At 41.7% G+C, this 20,123-nt stretch overlaps 1 protein-coding gene across 4 annotated transcripts in view; it reads right to left on the bottom strand.

The window, feature by feature from the left end:
• Positions 1-20,123, bottom strand: part of TFAP2D (transcription factor AP-2 delta) — a 47,589-nt gene that overhangs the window by 17,137 nt on the left and 10,329 nt on the right. For all 4 annotated transcript variants that reach the window (XM_017813006.1, XM_017813008.1, XM_017813005.1 and 1 more), the window contains 3 exons: positions 13,212-13,377; positions 10,385-10,503; positions 2,760-2,901 (listed from right to left, as the gene is read on the bottom strand). In XM_017813006.1, the coding sequence (XP_017668495.1) occupies positions 2,760-2,901; positions 10,385-10,503; positions 13,212-13,377 (427 nt within the window). The remainder of the gene's footprint in view (positions 1-2,759; positions 2,902-10,384; positions 10,504-13,211; positions 13,378-20,123) is intronic.

Raw genomic sequence — 20,123 nt, 5'->3', positions numbered from 1 at the left:
AGCTCAGTGGCCTCCATGTGTTAAAGAGGGCTGTTGACACCTAAAGCAGCAACCTTTAGCCTTCACTAGCCCCTGGGCCACAGTTCTGAGCATGGCAGCTGAACTACTTCCATTCGGGGTGGGTGGATTGCTTGAGTATAAGGTATAGATGCCCTTGATGACAAGGAGGCCTGGGAGCTCCTACTGGACACCAGAGACTTCACCATTGTAGACATTAAGGGCTCTGTTTAGGTACACACACATAAATATGCAACACCCAAGACATCCATAGTAACTGGCAATGCAACACAGTAACAAAAAGAGACCTGTGTGCTCCTGGGGCAGCAGTGGGTAACCAAGCTGGATAACCCAGTTCAACTCAAATGGCAAGAGGTGCTTGTGTTTGGGCAACTGAATCGAGCCACTGAAGCTGGGTGTTTAGATCCAGAATGGAATTTCACCTTTATTTTAGGAACTATGGAAATAACTTTATTTTTCTTCAGTACCCGACACGTGAAAGATCTCACCAAAGGCACTTCTATGGGCTTCTGGCTCCGTGCTACAGTGGACAACAGCAACACACACAGGCAGTGGCACTTCAGTTCTTTCCATAGGCAAAGCTTGTCCTGAGAGATTTTATCACCCTGGGATTTCTGTGTTGGTTTTGGCGGTAGCATAACAATCCACCACTTTTTTTGGTGTCATAACTCACAAGGTCATGAGTCAGGGAAGTTGTGGAATTAAAGAAACTGCAAAACTAAAGCTTAGGTATGACTGGTGAGCAATTTAAACTCCTGATGATTGTCTGGAGTACCTTGTATCAGATGTATGGAAGCATGGCTGGAAAATGCCATGATGCCATGGACCTGTTTCTCCTGTAACACCTGGACAAGACTGGGCTGGGAATCACTGTTCTCCTTGCAGGCAGGAGAGGGCAGTAGTAGCACACACATTGACCCATCTGTCCCTGTTACTAGACACCGACTGCAGTAGGATGTGGCCTTTGTATTATGGACAGATCTCTCTGTTCAATTTGTTGGTGCTTTTAACTGAAAGGACGGGGAAAAAAGTAATTTTGTTCCTTACAAGTGCAGGATAACCGCCTACAAGCCCAAAGTTCACGGTGGTGAGTGGTAATGAGGGCCCATGACTCTCCATCTCAACATTAAAGAGGGTGAGAAAGCAGGTATGGAGTGGTGAGAAAGGGTAGTGAGACTCTTGGGTGCCCCTCAACCTGACAGCCTTTGGGGACAGGACATAACAGTGACCCACTGATTATTGCAACCCACAGCAATGTGATCTCTCACTAGAGCAAGGAAAAAGTGGGGAGGATTTGTATCATTATGGTTGAGTGGTGGTTCATTGATGGGTCAAATCCTTCAGCTGGGGCAACTTGCAGTCTTAAGTCTTGTTTAGGCTGTGCTGCCCAGCAGTACAATCAGCTCTCACACACTTAGAGGGCAGGTTTTTAGTGGGCTACACAGAAATGGGGAGACACAACTTCCTGGTTCTTGCCAGCTGGTTTGTTCTCACGCCTCTGAAACCCCTTGAGCCCTTATAACAAATGTCGATGGAGGTCAGAATGAGATCACGTTCCAATTATATTATTCCTTTTAGTGTACAAACAAATTAGGAACATGATATGTGAGGTGTCTCACAGCCTTCACTACCAGAAAATGCCCCCTGAGTCACGTGGGGATCGTTTTATCACCCCAGGAAAGGATCACACAGATTTACAAGCCCAGGATGTTTTGGTGCATCTGCGTCTGGATCATCTTCAGGGCAAAGAGCTCTGGGTACAAAGGGATACATCAAGGCCAGGAGTCTTGGCAAAGCAGAAGGACATTGGGATACAGAGGACAACCTTGCTGCTGGTCAGCCCTCTTCCCTACTACAGGGTGATTCCTCTCTGCTGGATGTACCACAGTCTGTACGATTTCCAAACATTTCCAGCACTGAGGTGATGATTTGAGGGCTTGGATTTCTGGCCTCAGCTCTGTTGCAGCCTCACATGTAACACTGCAGCAAACACAGGGAGAGCGTGAATGTGTTCAAGGTTACCCCATGTGGTCATACCACACACCTAGGGTAGGTCTACACTGTTCCATGCAGGCTATTTATCCCTGTTTCCCATGGCTCATGAAGGCTAATTCCTCCCTTATCAAGGCTAATTAACCTAGATGAAATGTTATCCTAACATGTTGTTACTGCTCCAGGGAGGCGAGTGGCTTGTTTAGAGTGATGTCTGGTGTCTCTTTGTGTCTTTAATGTCTTTAGCAAAGCTCCCCTGCTGTTGTACATTGTTCCAGTGCCTTTGACTTCAGGGGAACTCTTGCAATTTCCATCCAGAGAGGATCTATCCCTCTAAAAACCAACACTCCCTCGGCAGACTAATGACAATTATCTGAGGGTAACCAGTACTTCGGCAGGAGCTTAGATCTCCTGCTCACATGCAAACAGGAGACAAAGCCTGTCTCTGTCCTACAGATCTTACCGTGTAATAATATCCCCTCCTCTCATCTAAACCAAAGCATCTGAGAAGTTGTACGTGCCCCCTTAACCACAGGCAACGAGAGCACAGCCACCAAACCCTCCCTGTAGTAAATAAGGTCCCTCTTTCAGCATCTCTGGCAAGGGTTGCTCTCACTCCATCACTGAGCACTGTTGTGATAGCAGTCACCACACTCCCAGCTCCATACTCCCACTCCTCCCTCCTCCAGCCCCCAGATCCAACATGGAGAAGCGACAGACAGATTTCTTTTCTCGTTCCCCCTCCTTACTTTGTCGCTAGGATCATCTTTTTCCTCGCTGTCTGCTCTTTCTGTTCCATGTGCTGCCTGGCAATGTGCTCTCCCACCGCCTTGGCAGGGAACTCTGTTTCACAGGTGTAGCCGAAATCTCTGGCCAAATGTAGTGCTTCCCCTGTGGCCAAACAAAAGGGGTCAGTCAGTTTTTGGGGTTATTGTTATTATTATTACTATTATTATTGTTACAGATTTACTTCGCTCTTTAAACAAACAAACCAACAATAGCAAATCACTTCTGTAGACAACCATTCTCAACTCAGTTACACATTTCAGCCCATTTGGTCTGTTCATGCTTAGTCATCAGATGGTGCCAGCCAGAATAATAATAATGGCCAGTCTTCGCGAGCGAAGATTTGGGAAAGGTCATTAACCCTTCGAGCCAGCCAGAATATAGGAGGGATATTCCTCTTATGAGAAGGAAGGATATTACTTTCATCAGAAAATACTAGCCAAGACACTTATGTTTAGCTCCCTCCCTTCCCACTAGTGAGTAGTGGGCAACTGCTCCAGTTTTGTAAGCCCAGTTCATCGTTGATATTTAAGGTATGGAAAGGATTGGGAGGTAGGAATAAATAACTCTGAAGAGCTGAGTCAGCCTTTGGTGCTTCACTTCCCTATGTCTAATGGAACTATGGCCCTCTGCACTAGGAGAGAGCCATGGGGATAAGGTACATATATTTGCTTAGGGGTTGAGACAACGGGACAATACTAGGGCCCCACACTAAAGATCAGTAGACCCCAGAGTAGAATACAAGAAATGAACCTGTTTCCAAAAGATTGCAAGCAAAATAGACCAGGCAAAACAAACAGGGACGACAATGCAGAAGACAGTTGCTATTTTATAGGTGGTTAAATCAAGGGAAAAGAAGTACCTGGCTCCATTAGGCTCTGTGAGAAGTCTGTGACACTGAGCATCTCTCTAGCTCACTACAGAGACTGGGGCACCATAACCCAGCTCCATGCTGGCTGCCAAATATCTCTGGAAGAACCTGACTCTCTTTACCACCTTAGAGAACCCAGAACTTTATTTTAGGGTTTACTGAACACTCTGACCTGCACGCTGGGAGTCTGACAACCCTGGTGTGGGATTTATCTGATCAAAAGCAGCTGCCTGGATTGTGAACATCTGTGCCTAAATTAGTCTTTCCCTGGTGGGAAATAGGCACTTCCAGATGACACTTGCTCTCATCTCATTGAATAAGAAGAAATAGGTCAGCTACCAGAAGCATATGCTGAAGCACATCTGCATGAGTGACTAACAGAGATCTGCTCCAGAATAGATCTGGAGTTCAGGTGTTGTGGGGGTTTATCCTATTTTTATTTTTTTTCAGAGTTGTGTGTTTGATTGCCATCAGGAGAAGTGGCATTGGACCCTGGCTCTTTGAAGATCATGTTGATGCTCCAGGTGGGCAGTTTGGAGGGATGAAGGACCTGTAACTCCTCCCTTTGAGAACATGTGAAATTCATTGGACTAACTGTAAGTATTGATGTCTGACCTTATACCTCCCACTTAATGGAGACAAACTAGCACTTAAAGCATGTATAGTCCTATACTAGAATAGAAGGCAAAAGGGAATCAGAGGAATTATGGAAAAGTCTAGATTAGAAGGGAACTCAGGAGATCACCTTCTACTGGAAGCATGGCTTAGATTAGGTTATTAATTTTCAAGCCTAGTCTGGAATATTTCCAACTATGGAGATTCCACAGCTTTTCTGAGCAACCTAATCAAGTGTTTAATTATTAATTTAATTTAATCATTAATTCCCCAGTGCTGATTTCTCCCTGTTTGCTACGATCTGACATGAAAGGACAGATAGAACTGCAATGGAGATGGTGAGGTGAATCCCATCCCCAGCAAGGCTGCGTGTGCTCTGCACAGACCTGGCCAAGACAAGGAAGAGGAGAACTTCCATGGAAACAGTTGTTCTGTGCCAGGGGCAGCATCAGAAATAAGGAACCACATTCACTGACCTTTTTTCCAACTGCATTTTCCCCCTTTTCAGATTTTGTTGTCTCCCCTTCCACCACTGGAATTTTTATGAGAAAAACACCTTTTGATTCCACAAACCAACACTTTGCTGTGTGTTTATCTGACCCAGCTGAATTCAGGTAGTAGCAAAATACCTGCACCACTCCCAGGCAACCTGTTTGCTGATCTCAACCAACAACAACCTTTGCAGCTGTAACCAACTCTACAGAAAAAAAATGAAGATTATAATCAAAATCATCTGCTTCGTTTGGATTTTTTTAAACATGATTTCCAGCATGTCTAAAAAGAGTAAGTTAACAAGCAACCACTCTCACTGAGTTGAAAGCAGAAATGGTTTCCATTTAGTTTACAGCTTCTAGAAAAGTAATTTTCAGTGAAAACAAAATGGACTTCAGTGATATGTTAAAAGTGAATCAGAATGAACAGACATAGAGCTGACTGCCACCTCTGGGACAAACATGTCCCAGACTTCTTCACAGATGAGAAAGAATACAAATTCAAGCCGTAGCTATTAAATTCCTGTAGAGGTGCTTCAAAATTTCTATTTCAGCTCTGCTTTTACTCTTACTAAAATAAAGACTTGAAGAGCAAATCAATTGCAGAAGAGCACCAGGTTTTTGTTTTCAACCAGATTCCATGAAAATACTTGATAGATTTCTCTTCCTTCCAGCATGGAAGGAAGGTAAAGTCAAACCCTTTTGGAACTGTCATCAGGTGGAATTACAATTCTCCAGACAGCTCTATTGTGGTCCCAGTCAGACCCAGTAACAACACACGGAATGTAGACAGCAAAGAATTTAAATATTTAGCCATTGGACAAATCTTAGTTTCTTCTAGAGAGCAAAACTTTATGTGACGAAATGGAGGCATTTATTTAACACAATCAACAGCAAAGTGATTTAAATTTGTATGTTTTCATTTACTGTTAAAAAGGGGAAAGAAAATGTGAATTGTCATTCAAACTTATATTTAAAAAGATGGTTTATATTATTTAGTAGAGATGAGAAAATTATACTAAACCGTTCTGATGATCTGAGAAAATTATTCAAAAGTATGAAATTTGTCTGCAGCAGGGATTGTGATTGAATGCTAATGGTATATGAAGAGATAAAATCATGAAGAAAAAGAACCAAAACGACTAATCTGCTGTGGATATATACAGGTAAAAATGTAGATACAAATATAACGCTTATTTTGGTGAAATAATAATTAAAAATATTTTAAATAGAAATTAAAAATATTTTTACTGGAAATAGAAAGCTGATGTATACCACAAATACTCATTAGAGCTATGTATATTTATTTATATAAGCATGCACTTCTTTATGCCATAAGGAGTAGACATCCTAAATTACATCTTTAAATTCTAACTAAAAATAAAAATAAAAATTTGGACATGAAAACACTCTGCAGAACATTATTTATCATACCTCTGTGTCGAGCAAAGATGTAATTTTGAACCAGAACCCAATGATGACTTGATATTTAGAAGTGGATTGTGATATACTTATTTTTTTGTGACTGAAGGTCCCTTGGATTACTGTATAGTAGAGTATAAATCTGCTTGGTGGGGGAAACCAAATTGCCATAGAATATATTCTTTCTTTTTCTACATCATAATTTGGACAAACATTTATTTTAGGGGAGAATGTGCAAATGTTGGAAATGTGGATGAACTGACCTCTTTTGCTTTAGATTTGCCTTATTCTGCCTCGTTGTTATTTACATCAGGGTAGGAGTCACACTAAAGGTAGAAACCTCTAAAATTCCTTACTTTTACAGTTAGTTGCCTGATTTCAATCTAAAAATCCAATCTAAAATCAAATTCCCCTGTGTGTGACATCCCCAGCTCTTCCTCCCTGGAGAGACAAAGAGCACTTGGGGATCGTGGACTCTCCTTAAACCCAGCACTCGGCTTTGCAGCTCCCGGCAGCGCTGCCTCTGCCCTGCAGTTTGACAACTGACCCGAGAGCTTTCCATGATGGAAAGGGACAGTTGCTGGAGCAGAACTGGCAGAGACAGCTCTGGAAACCCTCAGCGGAGAGACCAGACGAGTACCTTGAAATGTTTCTGTGGGCAGGTGCAAGGAGCAGCGTGAGGGTCCCCTGGGTCCTGCAAGAGTGAGAGCTGCTCCTATGCGGAGTGAAGGCAGGAGCGGTGTCCCGGGTCGGGGACACTCGGCGTCTGAACCTCCCACTCTCCGCTCGGCTTTGCCTCCTCCGGATGCTCTACCCAGCAGAAACGTTACTCAGGGGGAGGAGGGGCAGGCGGGAGGTGGAAGGGAAGTTTATTCTATTTGTAGGGTGAGAAGGGAGGAGGAACAGGTGGAAGGGTATTTAAACAAAGGCTGGTGGGTGAGAAGCTGTGACAGTTGAGAGCAGGATGAAAAAAGTAACCACTGACCTATTTTTCTCCAGAGTTTTGGTCCCCAAATGAGGAATGCCATTAATTCCGTGTCTAGGAAATTTAGTGTCTTAATTAGGCTTGACAGGAAAACAAACTATAGATATTTTTGTAAGTTATTCTAATTTTTTTTATTATTATTTTTATCTGATGGCTTTAAAATCATTCATGCATTGCTTTTACCTCCATCTGCAATCACATTTATGCTATGTCTCTGCCTTAGAAGTGACGTGTCCAAAGAGAAGGGGGCATCTCTCCTCTTTTCACATCCTTCCTTACTGCCATTGGAGTGGCTTTTGACTCTTTTGAGCCAGCGGCAAGGCTTAGCCTTGGCAATATTAGTATTTAGTGAAGGAGCCTTTATTGCATTAGCCAAGATGTAGGAATGTTCCTTCTGGAGCTCGTAAGAAAAATGACCTTTCCCTGCATCTAATCCAGGCACTAGAGGGCATCCCTCCCCTACAGGTTGCACAAGCATTTGTCCCATTCTGCTGAGGAGAGTCCTGCAATACTGACTTTGTTCTCCCTGTCCATCTTCCCACCCATTGTACCAATTTATGTGGATGACAGAAGGGGCAGAGCTGATCTGTCAAACAATTCCTACTTTGGGCTCCACAAGTCCCTACCAAAGACACTAAAGATACAACCTGACCAAAACAAGAATAAGAGTAAACATCCAGCAGCAATGCTGAACTCCAAAACAAATACATTTGCAGAGAACAGAAGGACACAAATTCATTTTCATAAAGTCACTTAGCAGTATTCCCCAAAAATCAATTATTTTAGTCTGTTTTAGAGGAAAAGAAATATTAGTCATGCCAGAGACTGTTGAGATGGTTTTGGTCAATATACCTATTCACCATACAAATAATTTTGTCTTTTCTAACATCAAACAGATATTTGAGGTTGAGCACACTCCCACCTTTCAGAGATATTAAAGGCCTTAATATACTGAAGACTGTGAAGACATTTAATAATAATAAATTTAGAACCATCTAAAGTAATCAAGAGTGACACAATCTTGCATCCGTATGAGATGTTCACACAGTCTAGGATTTAATAAGACCAATAAATTATTATTTCAATTTCTGTACTGAAATCACACAGAAAAAGCTAATGATGCTTTCTTTATGGGTTCTCTAAACCACAGAATAAGCCTCTGTCCTTCCATTTCTGCCTCTTCCACCAGCAGGAACCATTGAGGGATGGGTTTCTTTGCAAAAACTGTGATATAATTTAGTTACCCTTGGAAGGAGTATCAGCATGTCCAGAGGGGAGCAGCTTATACAACAAAGAATTCAATAAGCACTGCCAAGTTTGACCCAGGATTGGTTACACAGACAGAAAATGAGCTTTGTTTTGTTTTCTGTTGGAATATAAACACACATGTTGGTGCCATTCTCAGAAATTCCAGTAGATAAAATTCATTATTAGCATATCCAGGCAAAAAGATCTCTGTCCAAGTGAGCTCAGCCATCTCAGTATTTATCTTTAGGACTCGCAGTAAGGCAGCCCAAGAACAAAAGTGACACCACAGGCTCGATAACAGGTTTGCTGCTGGCTTTGATTAAAGGACAGGGAGGGGAGCACAGCTCCATTCCTGGGAAACAGGAATTCAGTCCTGACTTACAGTAAAGGAACTTTGTCACCAGACCCAGGCCAGCAGTTGGAAGAGAGCTACTTCACCTTCAGTCTCTTCTGATGAATAACTGGCCACAGAATCATAGAATGGTTTGGGTTGGAAGGGACCCTAAAGACCACTTAGTTCCAACCCCCTTGCACTCTCCCAGGTTGCTCTAAGCCCCATCCAATCTGGCCTTGAACGGTTCCTAGGGTGGGACAGTCACAGCTTCTCCAGGCAAACTGTGCCAGGGCCTCGCCACACTCACAGTAAAGAATTCCTTCCTAATTTCCAAATCTACCCTCTTTCAGCTTAAAGCCATTGCTCTGTTCACTAATAAAAGTCATAGCTGTGTTTATTCTTTCCTGACCCGAGATGCCTGAAGGACTGTGAGGGTCAGAACAGCCCTCGCTCCTCTATCCTGGTACCTTTTCTAAGATTGTAAATCCATTATGGCTTTCCCTTTATTACAAGCAGGTGTGATATGGACACAACTGTATTTCCAAGAAGCCCCATTGTAGTTCTTTGTGCTCAGTGGCCCCTGAAAACCTCAGTCCCTTGTCAGAGACACCGAAAAACCTCCAGTGTTGAGGATTCAACACTATTTCTGCCTTGAAGGGTCTCCATCCTTTGAGATAACAAAAAGACTCAGTAGACAAGGCCCTGAACAACCTCTTCTAACTGACCCTGCTTTGAGCAGGAGGATTGGACTAGGAGATGACCAGAAGTTCCTTCCAGCTTCAACCTTTAATTAATTCTCTAATTCTGTGGTAGTACGTGCTGAGACTTCAGCCTACTTGCCCAGATCTGTATGGACCTTTCAGGGTATGATCGTAGAAGGCATTGACCTTTAGGATGAGTTGAGTTCTCTCAACATCAAGGAGGAGGGATCTGAAATTCCCAGAGCTGCTACTTGCAGCCAGATAACAAACTGGATACTTAGTGGATTCACCCAGAATAGAAGAGGTGCAGGTAGAGTTTCTTCCCTTTGCCTGAGGGGTTTGAACCTGCATCTCCCAGCTGGAGGTTTGAAGAGCCTGACAGTATTTGGTGAATGGTATTTAAACAACAAATAAAGGCCAAGAAAGTATCTCCTGGGCCTGTCTAGAGTTTATCTGAAAACAGATTTCATTCATTTGTGTGTGGGGGGGAAAGGCTTGTCTAAATATTGTGCTTTCTTATGAGAGGAAAAAAAAATCATCACATTTTTGGATCAGCTCCAGGAAATTCACAAGTTTAAAAAAAAAAAAAAAGAGGATAAACAAACCTACTTATAGAGTTGGTATAAGACATTCATCTCTCTCACAAAAACATTTGAATCATCGATTTGTAAGTCAGATCCCAGCACAAAAAGCACAGATCAATGCTGAGGAAACTGCAAGACCAAGACACTTGCTGGGGGCCAAGATATCTCAGAATGAACTTCCATTTTGTCACTCATTCTGTCTGTGGCTTTAGGCAAGTCAGTTCTCCTCTGTATACAAAACACAGATTGTGGGATTTAACACAGTGGCTGAAAAGAGTTGGATACAATGAAACATTTAAATTATAGTTATACTGTATTACAACGTTAGAAACCTTACCTTCTACCAAGGAAGTCAAGAGCGTGACATTTGCTGCTTTTCTTCTTCCTGCAGGCAAATTCAGTCCCAGTCTGTCTAATTTTTCTCTCAAGCAGCGTCCTCCATTCTTAGATTTTGCTCTATTATGAGAGAATAGCAGGAAAGAGAGACACTTCTCATTATTCTGTACCTTTTTCCCATGTTAATATAATTTCAAAAATTGTACACCCTTTGTTGACAAATGCGTGGGGTAGTGCCTGTGACAGTGATATCGGTGAAAAATGTTTCAGAGCTGTATTCTTAATGTCCTGCTTGCCCTGTGTGAGTCTTTGACGTTGGTTCTTTGACAGAGTTAAACATTTTAATGCCTGTCACAGGGGCATCAGATCTTCAGACAGCTTTCCACCTGGTGGAGCTCAGTATCCTGGTTTGGGCACAGAGCCTGGGATTACAATAACTAAATATAAATATCGACAGTGCAAACACTCATATCTGATTTAGTCAAGCCAGGTTTCAAAGACAAACTAGAGAGTATTGTGACCTTCTAGAATTACATTAAACAGATATCCAGCATGAGTGGACTTTACTCATCTGGCTCATCTGACCATTAAAGGAAGACAGAGAACTACTTAAATGTAGATGTCTGTGTGGAACCCACATCTAACTATCCCTCAATAATTTATGTAGAGACTTAGGTACTTAAAAATGTTATCTACAAAGCCCAAAATTTACAAGGAAAAAGGATAAGGCAACAGGAAATGCTGAAGCTAAAATCTCAGCCATCATTGGTTATTTATGCCCCTGTCCCAAACACCTGTGTCTTTGTTCTCACAAAGTGGTTCCTGGTGCATCCAGGTGCTGCTTTTCTGCAGCACCTCAGTGTTTGAAGCATTTGAGACATATTCACTTATGCAGCAGAAATAAGTACGATTTCTTCCTCAGCCAGAGGGAATTTTAACCTGTGTCTTTTACAGGATGCAGCAGCCAGCTGCCAGCAAGTAACTGATGTTAAAATGCTTAAACAGTGAAAAAAGCAGTGACTGGAACCCAGATATCTCCCATCCCAAATGAATGACCTGTCCACTAGATAAGACTCATCGCCACAATTATACCTTTGCTTTTCTACAACAAATAATTAACCCCAAATGAGACTGAGGGGCCATCAGCTTAGAAAAAACAATTGCTGAGTATTTAGCACAACTAACCAGATGTTTTGAGGCGCAGGTTAAAGTTGCTTCAGGCAGAGGAAGGAACCAAACTTGGAATGTCACCATTTGGATATATGTTATTACCCATTAAGAAATACTACAACTCTGGCCATATCAGAGATGTCTTCTGAGAAGACTTTTTTCTGAAGAACATTTTATTCCGAAGGCAAGCTATTTAGGAAAATATGTAGCCAGTTGCTGCTGACAGAATGCAAAACCAGCCCTACCAGGTCTCAGGTAAACCATCAGTGAGATTTGGTTTTGCTATATCTTTGCTGGTCAAATACAGGGGGTTTGAGCCTGTTCTTTAGCTGTGAAACCCTCAATCATAACCTGACCAAATCTGTTCAATTATACTCTCTGCTTCATAAAACAGAATTAGCACATCCAAACTGCTGGCTGGGACTGGTCCCTGCCTTTTGCTAACTCCTGAACCATGGCCAGGGTTGATGTGGGAGAGGGGATATTTAGTTTCAGTCAAAAAGTTATAGGAAATATTCTAGCATTTTAACAGAAGAGAGAAATGAACTCCCGCGTTCAAATCGATGTCCTTGAATTCTCAACAGCTTGCAGTGTAGTAGTGAGGTCTGCAGTGTGAGTATTTAAAGTGAATATTCACTGGAGGTTTCTCCAGCGTGAAACAAAAAGAGAGGAAAGTTTTTGTGGATGTCGATTTTGGATTTCAGTGCCAACAGAGGCAGTTAAATGGGGCTTGTGCCCTGAAAAAATGTTGTGATCTATAGTCATTATTCTCCAAGATGGCTCGAGACAGCTCCTGAATGCCCACATCTCTCAGAATACTGCAGGTTGGTTAAAATGACTTTCAGTATAAGTGCGAGGATCAGTGTGGCCCTCAGTGACAGCAGTGAAATAGCCCATGACTTTCCAGCTAGTTTTGATCAAAGGGTATTCAAGTAGCTCATGCCATCTGAGCTGATGCCTCGGGGACACCGTGACTCGGATATGCCGGCCTGAATTACAGCTGCCTCCTTGTTTTCCACTTGCAATGTGAGGCACAGTCTGCCTCTCTCCTCATTTCTCTCCTGCTCTCTGCAGGTGTCTGCTCTGGTCAGCCAAGGGTCAGAGGCAAAACTGCACCTAATTACTTGCTTCTCCTCCAGTATCTCGCCACGAGAAAAGTCAAACCAGCTTACTCTGTCTTTTCTGTGCTCAAAAGACACGCCAAGGAGAAGGGACAAAAAAAGGCATCCTTACACCTCCATATTTTAGGTTTTAATTGAATGAGGGCTGTACCTACACTTGGTAAAACAATTTGCTTTGAGGTAGTTTCTCAGCAAGAAGTCAGATTTGTAGCTCGGGTGAAATTTTCCACACATTTTTCCACACATTAAAGCTCTTTTTTTTTTTTTTTTCCCATTCAAAACAAGGCAAAGCGACACCTTTGTATGTCTGTGAACAACTGAACTGAGGGGGTAAAAAAAAATCACTTTGATGAAAAATTTAAACTTTCTAATTTACTGAAAACTTCCCAGTGTTCCCTCCCAATCCATCCCCTCCTGTTCACCCCAAATACTACCACCTATCCAAGCAGGGAAAGAGAAAAAAAGCCTCTTTGCAGAAAATAAAATTACAGAAATGACAGCACTGTCTAGGACTTGCTACTCTCACCTTCAACTTACCTTCTCAAAATCCCTCCCAGGAGGGAGGCGTTGAGGCATTCTGGGGGTGAAAGGCGCCTCTTCACCTCTGCAATGGTCACTTTGTACTTGGAAGTGGAGCTGAGGAGAGACAAGCGACCGGGGACAGAGCAGAACAGGTCTGTGGGGTTCACAACACAAGTGCCACCTACAAAAAAAAAAAATAAAAATATTAGAGCAGAGGAAAGCTCATATTCCGCGTTTTGGCAAATGCAATCCTGAAGAACAATTCTGTTGTTTACTTGTGGTTGGTTTTGTTTGGGTTTGGTTTCTCTTAGGGGGTGTGAGGTTTGGTTTTTTATAGTATTTGTTGCTTGGTTTTTTATAGTATTGTTGTTTTGAGAAAGATGAGTGAGTTGATATTTCAGAGTGGGAAGAGTGAATTGTTAAATCTCACAAACTTTAAAGTCAAAGTATGTCATTATGGCTATTTGGTATGATTTGATTTCATGTTCAGTAAAAAGTACCTATTATCACTAAGGTCTATTCTATCTAGTAGGACTAACAAAACCAGATTGAACCATATTTAAATATCACTCATGGTTTTAAAAAACACGGTTGGTGAAAAATTTAGAACGCTGGTTCTAATGAGAAATGTTAATTTTAATTCTCACAGCAGTATTTAAGATTATGAAGATGCAAGAACACTGTAGGTTTGCAGCGATTTGCAGCAAGAACAGCTTTGCACACCTTTGAACTCTCATAAATTCCTTCCAAAGTTAGGTCAAATCCTCAGCTGATATTAACGATTGAAATCTATTGAGCTACATCAGTTTATCTCAGGTTAGTTCTGGAATTGTTTGTTTCTTGAGAGTGGCAATTACTTGGCCTGGGTCTAAAAGTGCTGAATGATCACCAAATCTTTCAGTCAAGACTGTGATCAATAACTCCTCAGGCAAAACTGAGCTTTTAACTTAAAGTTAATATGAGAGAGAGAGGGAAAGAGAGAGGGGGGGAGAGAGAGAACTTTCTCTGCAACTGATCCAAGAGAGTAGAACAAACTCCCAGGGAAAAAGAAATAATCTTAAGGACTAACACATATTTCATCACCAAGTGCAAAACACTTTTCTTTGACCTGCCTTCTCCAACCTGACTACAATAAAAAATTCTGTGGAAGAAATAAATCTTACCACTGCATGCACAATTATTCTCTGGGGAAAAGATGAGAAAAAAGGAATGAGCTGCATATGACAGTGATATAAAATATCATATAATTCAGTGCACTACTACAAGGAGTTCAGGTGGTTTATGTGAGAATGGTGATATAGAGACCTTCTTAGAGCAAAATTAATCTGTGCTCATCATTCATGTTTAAAGGAAACATACTGTATGTTTTAAACTACCATGATATTTTTCTCTTTCCCACAAACACCTTAATCTTTTTTCACTATAAGAGCTCACATTTTTATGCTTAAAAATTTTAGTTTATAATCCAAATTATGTAATGAGAATAGAATAGAACAGAAAAAGAAAGAAAAGAAAAAAGATCACTTTAGACAAGATCCTGCACCTTTATCTTCTTCCACACGCTGTTCCTCCTAAAATTAAGGTGACTCTGTTCCACTTCCCATAGAGACAGACTGAAGGATGAAACTTCATTAAAAGCAGACCATTGCTTGCTTACATAAGGCAAACAGAATTTCTTTCCAAATATTTCAGCTCTTGAAGGTATATTTAAACATTTGTGCTGACAGCAACACTAGAAAAGAACATCTCTTGGTATCAATCCCAGATGGATGAGATCCTGACTCACTACAGCAGGGTATTTTATGACTTTTCTAATTATGTTACAGGGCAGATATTAGTGTCCACTTCTCAAACAGGATATAGAGACAAATCGGGCATCACCAAACATATACACACATCAAGGGCACCGATGCACATTTTTACACAGCTCAAAGATGCAATTAATGAGCTCATATGCTCAAATACAGAAATCTGGTGCCACATGCCTGAAATAATTTTGAGTTTGTGTTGTTCTGGTGGTTTTTTGGGGGGGGTGGGGAGTGGATTTTTTTTTTTCCCAGAAACCTGTAAATATTTTCAAGCAACGTTTTCAAACTTCTGGTCTGTCAGGTACATTTGTGAAGAGCGTTAACGCTGAGTAGATCTGTTTGTTTGGCATCTGCCACACAATACATGTACACACGTGTATATATATATGTGTCAAGAAAACAGTGGCACTGTGTACATATTTGTTTACTTCAGGAAGTCTGTGGATTTTACAATGAGTGAGACTGTACTGAAATAAGTGTCATATTAAAGTTTATCTTCTTGCCAGGTTAAGCCAGTATGTGCACTCTTTATGCCAGATAAATAATTGTTCCTTTAATCCAAAAACCTGTTACCGTGCAGCTGCTCCTACCTTAACCAGAATTTACTGGAACACTTCTCTTTTCTATTTAGCAGAAAGTTGCTTACAGTTTGAAACATTTTAAAAAATCATGCCTGAGCAACGTGACCTCAAACAAAGCAATTCCAGGTAAGCCAGGTGTGGGTTAAAACTAAAAGAAAACAACAAGTCCAGGCCATTTGCTTTCCAGAAACATGGAAAACAAGTTGCAAATCACAAGAAGGCAAAATCTATTGCATATAATTATTTCACTGTATTAATTATTCATTGACACAGCAACAGAGAGTGGTGTGATGCTTTCTAGACGAAGCTCTTTGTCACAAACTGTGTGTGTTTTTGAAGGCACAAATATCCTACTACAAACTCCACCTTGGAGAGGATATGGATGAAGTCCTGGCCTTTACACCACGTAGTAAACAGGAAAAGGCACGTAGGGCTGATGGAAAGAAAAAGAAAAGGAGAAGGGCAACCACACAGGCAGATGAAGGATTAGGTTTCTTGCTAAACACACATGCTCTGGTGTATTCCTTCCCCCATATTCTGATCACGTGTTAGAGTGCAAAAATGATTTTCTGAAGCAGTGCAGCTCAACATGAAGATGACGAGATATGTTTGAAGTTACACTAAACAGCAGTGGCAACGACCAGCTTTTTTTCCCATCAACCCAGTGCCACTGTAGGTGCTGTTGGAAAAATCAATTCTCATTTAATTATTGAGCCAGTCTTGTCCCATCAGGGTATTTGAGTGGTGGGATGCTAACAGACACAAGCCAAAGAAGCAGAAGAAACTGTCCTCACAAATAGAATGGAAATAATGTCTTTTGTGAGTCTAGAAGTTCAACCTGGAGGTCTCTATTCCTCTTAGCAGCTTTCACTGTCTTTAAAAATCTTTACAGACTAACTTGTGGTGCCAGGATACATAAAACCCCCTCAGCTCATAAAAGGAAGAGCCACACACACACAAACAGCAAAGTAATGTGCCCACCAGCATATATGGAGAAGGGAAAACTGTGGCCACTGCTCCCTGACTGGTTACAGACAGCATTGGTCCTATGGCAAAGCTGGGAGAAAGAAATTAGAGCAGGCAGACAGAGGGATAACTGGTAGGATCATCCAGCAAATTGCCTCAGCAATTTTGTGCTCTGAGTACCACATGAAATAGGCCTGTGGATGTTAAGAAGACTCTTTTAAGAACAATTGTTTATTCCCATAGGGAAGTGATTACATGGTCTGGTCTGACTTCATCTGTTGCCATAACATACTGTGTTAGAGATGACTGTAAATGGTGATGGTTGTGCTCTTACAGCCACAGAGGCCTGAAAACACAGGAAAGACAAGATTTAGACGAAGGGAGAATATATTTTATATTGCAACTGATAGATTAGGAAAAAAAAAAGAAAGAAGGGAAGCTTTCAGGCACACAAACCCTTCATTTGAGCTCCTTTCATCCAATTCTACTCAATTAATTCTTTCTTCACGACAGAGTTTTACCCTCTAATCTTTCATCTTCATGTTGATTTTAATAAATATGATTGGTCTCAAGGAAAAAGATGGGTGAGGAAGAGATATGCTTTGTGCAGCCTACCACATCAGGGTGAAAGACCCCAAACTGCCATGTACTGAATCACCAAATCACCTCAGGGGATCATATATAACCTGATCTAGTTGAAGATATTCCTATTACAGGGTGTTGGACTAGATGACCTTTAAAGGTCCCTTCTAACCCCAAATATTCTGTGATTCTAACCTATGGTTATTTTCAAAGGGATCCGGGGGAGAGGAATAGCAAAAGACTAAGTTCATAATTGCTGGATAACTTTTGGGGCCCAATCCTTTTCCCTCTGACTGTTTAATGCTCAACACAACAAACTCCTTCCTGTGAACTGCACTTTGGCTTTGTTTCCCAAGGCTAGAATAAGCAAAAGTTAGGCCATGTGATACTGAAAAAGGTAGTCAGAGCAAACATTGGGAGAGTATTTTCCCTTCCCTATCCCTGTCTCCCCATCAAATAGCACGTCAGTACAAAGTGCCCACACGAGCCGATGATGGGTTGTGTAGGTGACAGCAGTGAGAACAACAGAGCCAAATTCTAACCCCACAGTCTTGTCAACACAATGAAAATCCCAATAACCCACAAATCAAAGAGAGCTTGGGCTGTTTTAGTTGCAGGTTCCCTTTGTGTGGATGAAGAGGACAACAGGGTGGCTGGAGAGTGGTGATTTATTCTGATTTACTTATGCACTTGGGCACCTGCTGAAATGTAAGGCTCCCTGACACCCTCAGAGTTAAATATCTGTGCATCCTTTTGTTCATAAAACTCATATTCTGACATATTTTTATGCTTTTCACAAACAGTGTTTTTGTTTTATTTGCAATGAGAGAAATATCAGTTGATGTCACTAGGTGTTTTTTCAAATAGAAAAATTTTTTAAAAATGTGTATCTATAATTTTGTATAGATACATCCTTACACTCTGCAAAGTCATTTCTTATTTGTTAATCATAACAGGCACAATATGATGAGTATTTTTATATTCATTCAATAGTAGCCCTTTTCTCCAAGATATTCACCTGTAAATATCATGCACTTATGTAAGGAAACATCGTAATATACTGGTGACAACAGTGCAGAAGCACTGCTTATTTTGTTTTACAGGATATTCATGTTTGTGTACTTGTGTACATTATTAAGTATAAGCAGGGCTGAATGTCGACAGATTAATCTTATATAAAATATTAATAGCATGTTATGCTTTTTGTTAGTCTATTATTTATATCTACAGGTGTTGTTTGTGGGAGTCTTCAGTTTACAGTACACTTTCTGCCCTGTTCTGAAATTCTGGCAATTTCTTACAAAATGAAGGCATTAGAATCTGCTTCTCCTTAACACTTTTTCCCTAGCACACAGTAAGTCTAAGAAAGCAGTAAACAGTGCAGAGTTTATCAGTATTTAATACCATGTTCAGTTCCCAAAGGTCTATAAACAATCTAAGATATTCTCCACATTATCCTCACATGACCCAGTCATTATTATCAGGAGATAAATATTCAAAATTCTACAACTCATCTACATTTGTCAGGAAAAATGCCAAGTACTGCTTTTTTCCCCCCCAGTTGTTCTTTTAAGTTAATAAACTTTGCATCATGTAAATAGTCATAAAAACCGGTTTGTTCCATGAACAGAAACAATTCTGAGATGTCCCTCACTACAACATTCATGTCAAGAAAACAAAGACACGCCTGCATGCACCAAATATGGGGGGTTTGTTAAATAGAAACCAAAAGATTCAGTAAAAGCAGGGGTACTGTCAGCAGTTTTTAAGACCAGCCTCTTACCTACACTGTGGTTTTAAGGTTGTTAAGAGTGGTAAGAGTTTTAAGTTTAAATAATATTTTAAAAATAGCTTGGGAGAAACAAGGTTGAAAACAGAACAATACAAATAAGGGGAATTGCAACAGAAACTCAACTTTAAAGGTTGTATGAACACATAAGACCTCATGGACCCAGAACCAGCCCTCCATCATCAAGATGTGTCAGCACTGACCCAGGAGAACTTCTACAGCTCCTGGGCTGAAGGACAAGGTCCAAACCGGAGCCAAAAGACAAGAAATCTGTTTCGTTCTTCTTTTCCGTACACAAGCCATAAGAACTAATCAGCACTTTCCAATGGCTCTCCCTGCTCTCTCTGCACCAGTGGCTTGGGAAAATCGCTGAGCACTGTTGGACAGTGTCCGTGACCCTGTGTTGGTTCCTGCAGGGCGAAGGCTTGGGGAGCCTGTCCGAGGTCTGGGTTGTGTGTGTGAGGGTGTGGGAGAGGTTTAAGGTTCTGTCCATGGTGTCCCACAAGTGGGGTCTGTGTGGGGCAAAGTGAGGGATGTTGCCTCTTTCTCTCAAGAGGCCCTGGCTGGTTCTGTGTCGTGTCTGTGTGTGTTGTGTGTGTGTTGTGTGTCCACTTGTCATGTGCTTCTACACACTTTGCTCCCTGTGTGTGTGCCTGAGGCTGTGGGATCTCAAGGACAGCTCTGTGTGGAACATCCCGTGTGTGTGTGTGTGGCTCCAAAATCTCCACTGAGTCAATCCAAGCTGGGACTGTGCAAATCATGACACCTCACAGCTTGGAATAATAATACACAACTGCAACCCCAGCAGGAGAGTGGAGGAGCGCAGAGCTCCAAAGAGGGTGAGATCCCTACCCGGGGGCTTTCCATCATCTCTCTGTCCACAGCCAGAAAATACCCCTTTGCAGATCAGCAGGGAAAACAAATAAACAAACAAACAACCGACCAAAAAAATAAAACTCAACCCTCAAACAAACAACATCCCACCGGAAAATCAAAACAAAACAAACCATCAGGCAAACAAACACAAAAAGCTCTCGAAACCCAACCTTCTCTCTTCACCGAACTTCTCCCTGACTGGTGACAGGAAAGGAGGCTCCGCTCCCTCCCGGCCCGGCGGAGCGCTCGGTGTCCGGGCAGAGCCCGCTCAAACCCTCTGCTCAGCCTCCCCCGTCCCCAAACTCCTGGCGAGCTGGAAGTCGCC

The sequence above is a fragment of the Lepidothrix coronata genome, unplaced genomic scaffold (assembly GCF_001604755.1).
Source record: "Lepidothrix coronata isolate B3197 unplaced genomic scaffold, Lepidothrix_coronata-1.0 Scaffold39, whole genome shotgun sequence".
NCBI classification, from domain to species: Eukaryota; Metazoa; Chordata; class Aves; order Passeriformes; family Pipridae; genus Lepidothrix; species Lepidothrix coronata.
This window is presented reverse-complemented; position numbering and strand designations above follow the sequence as displayed.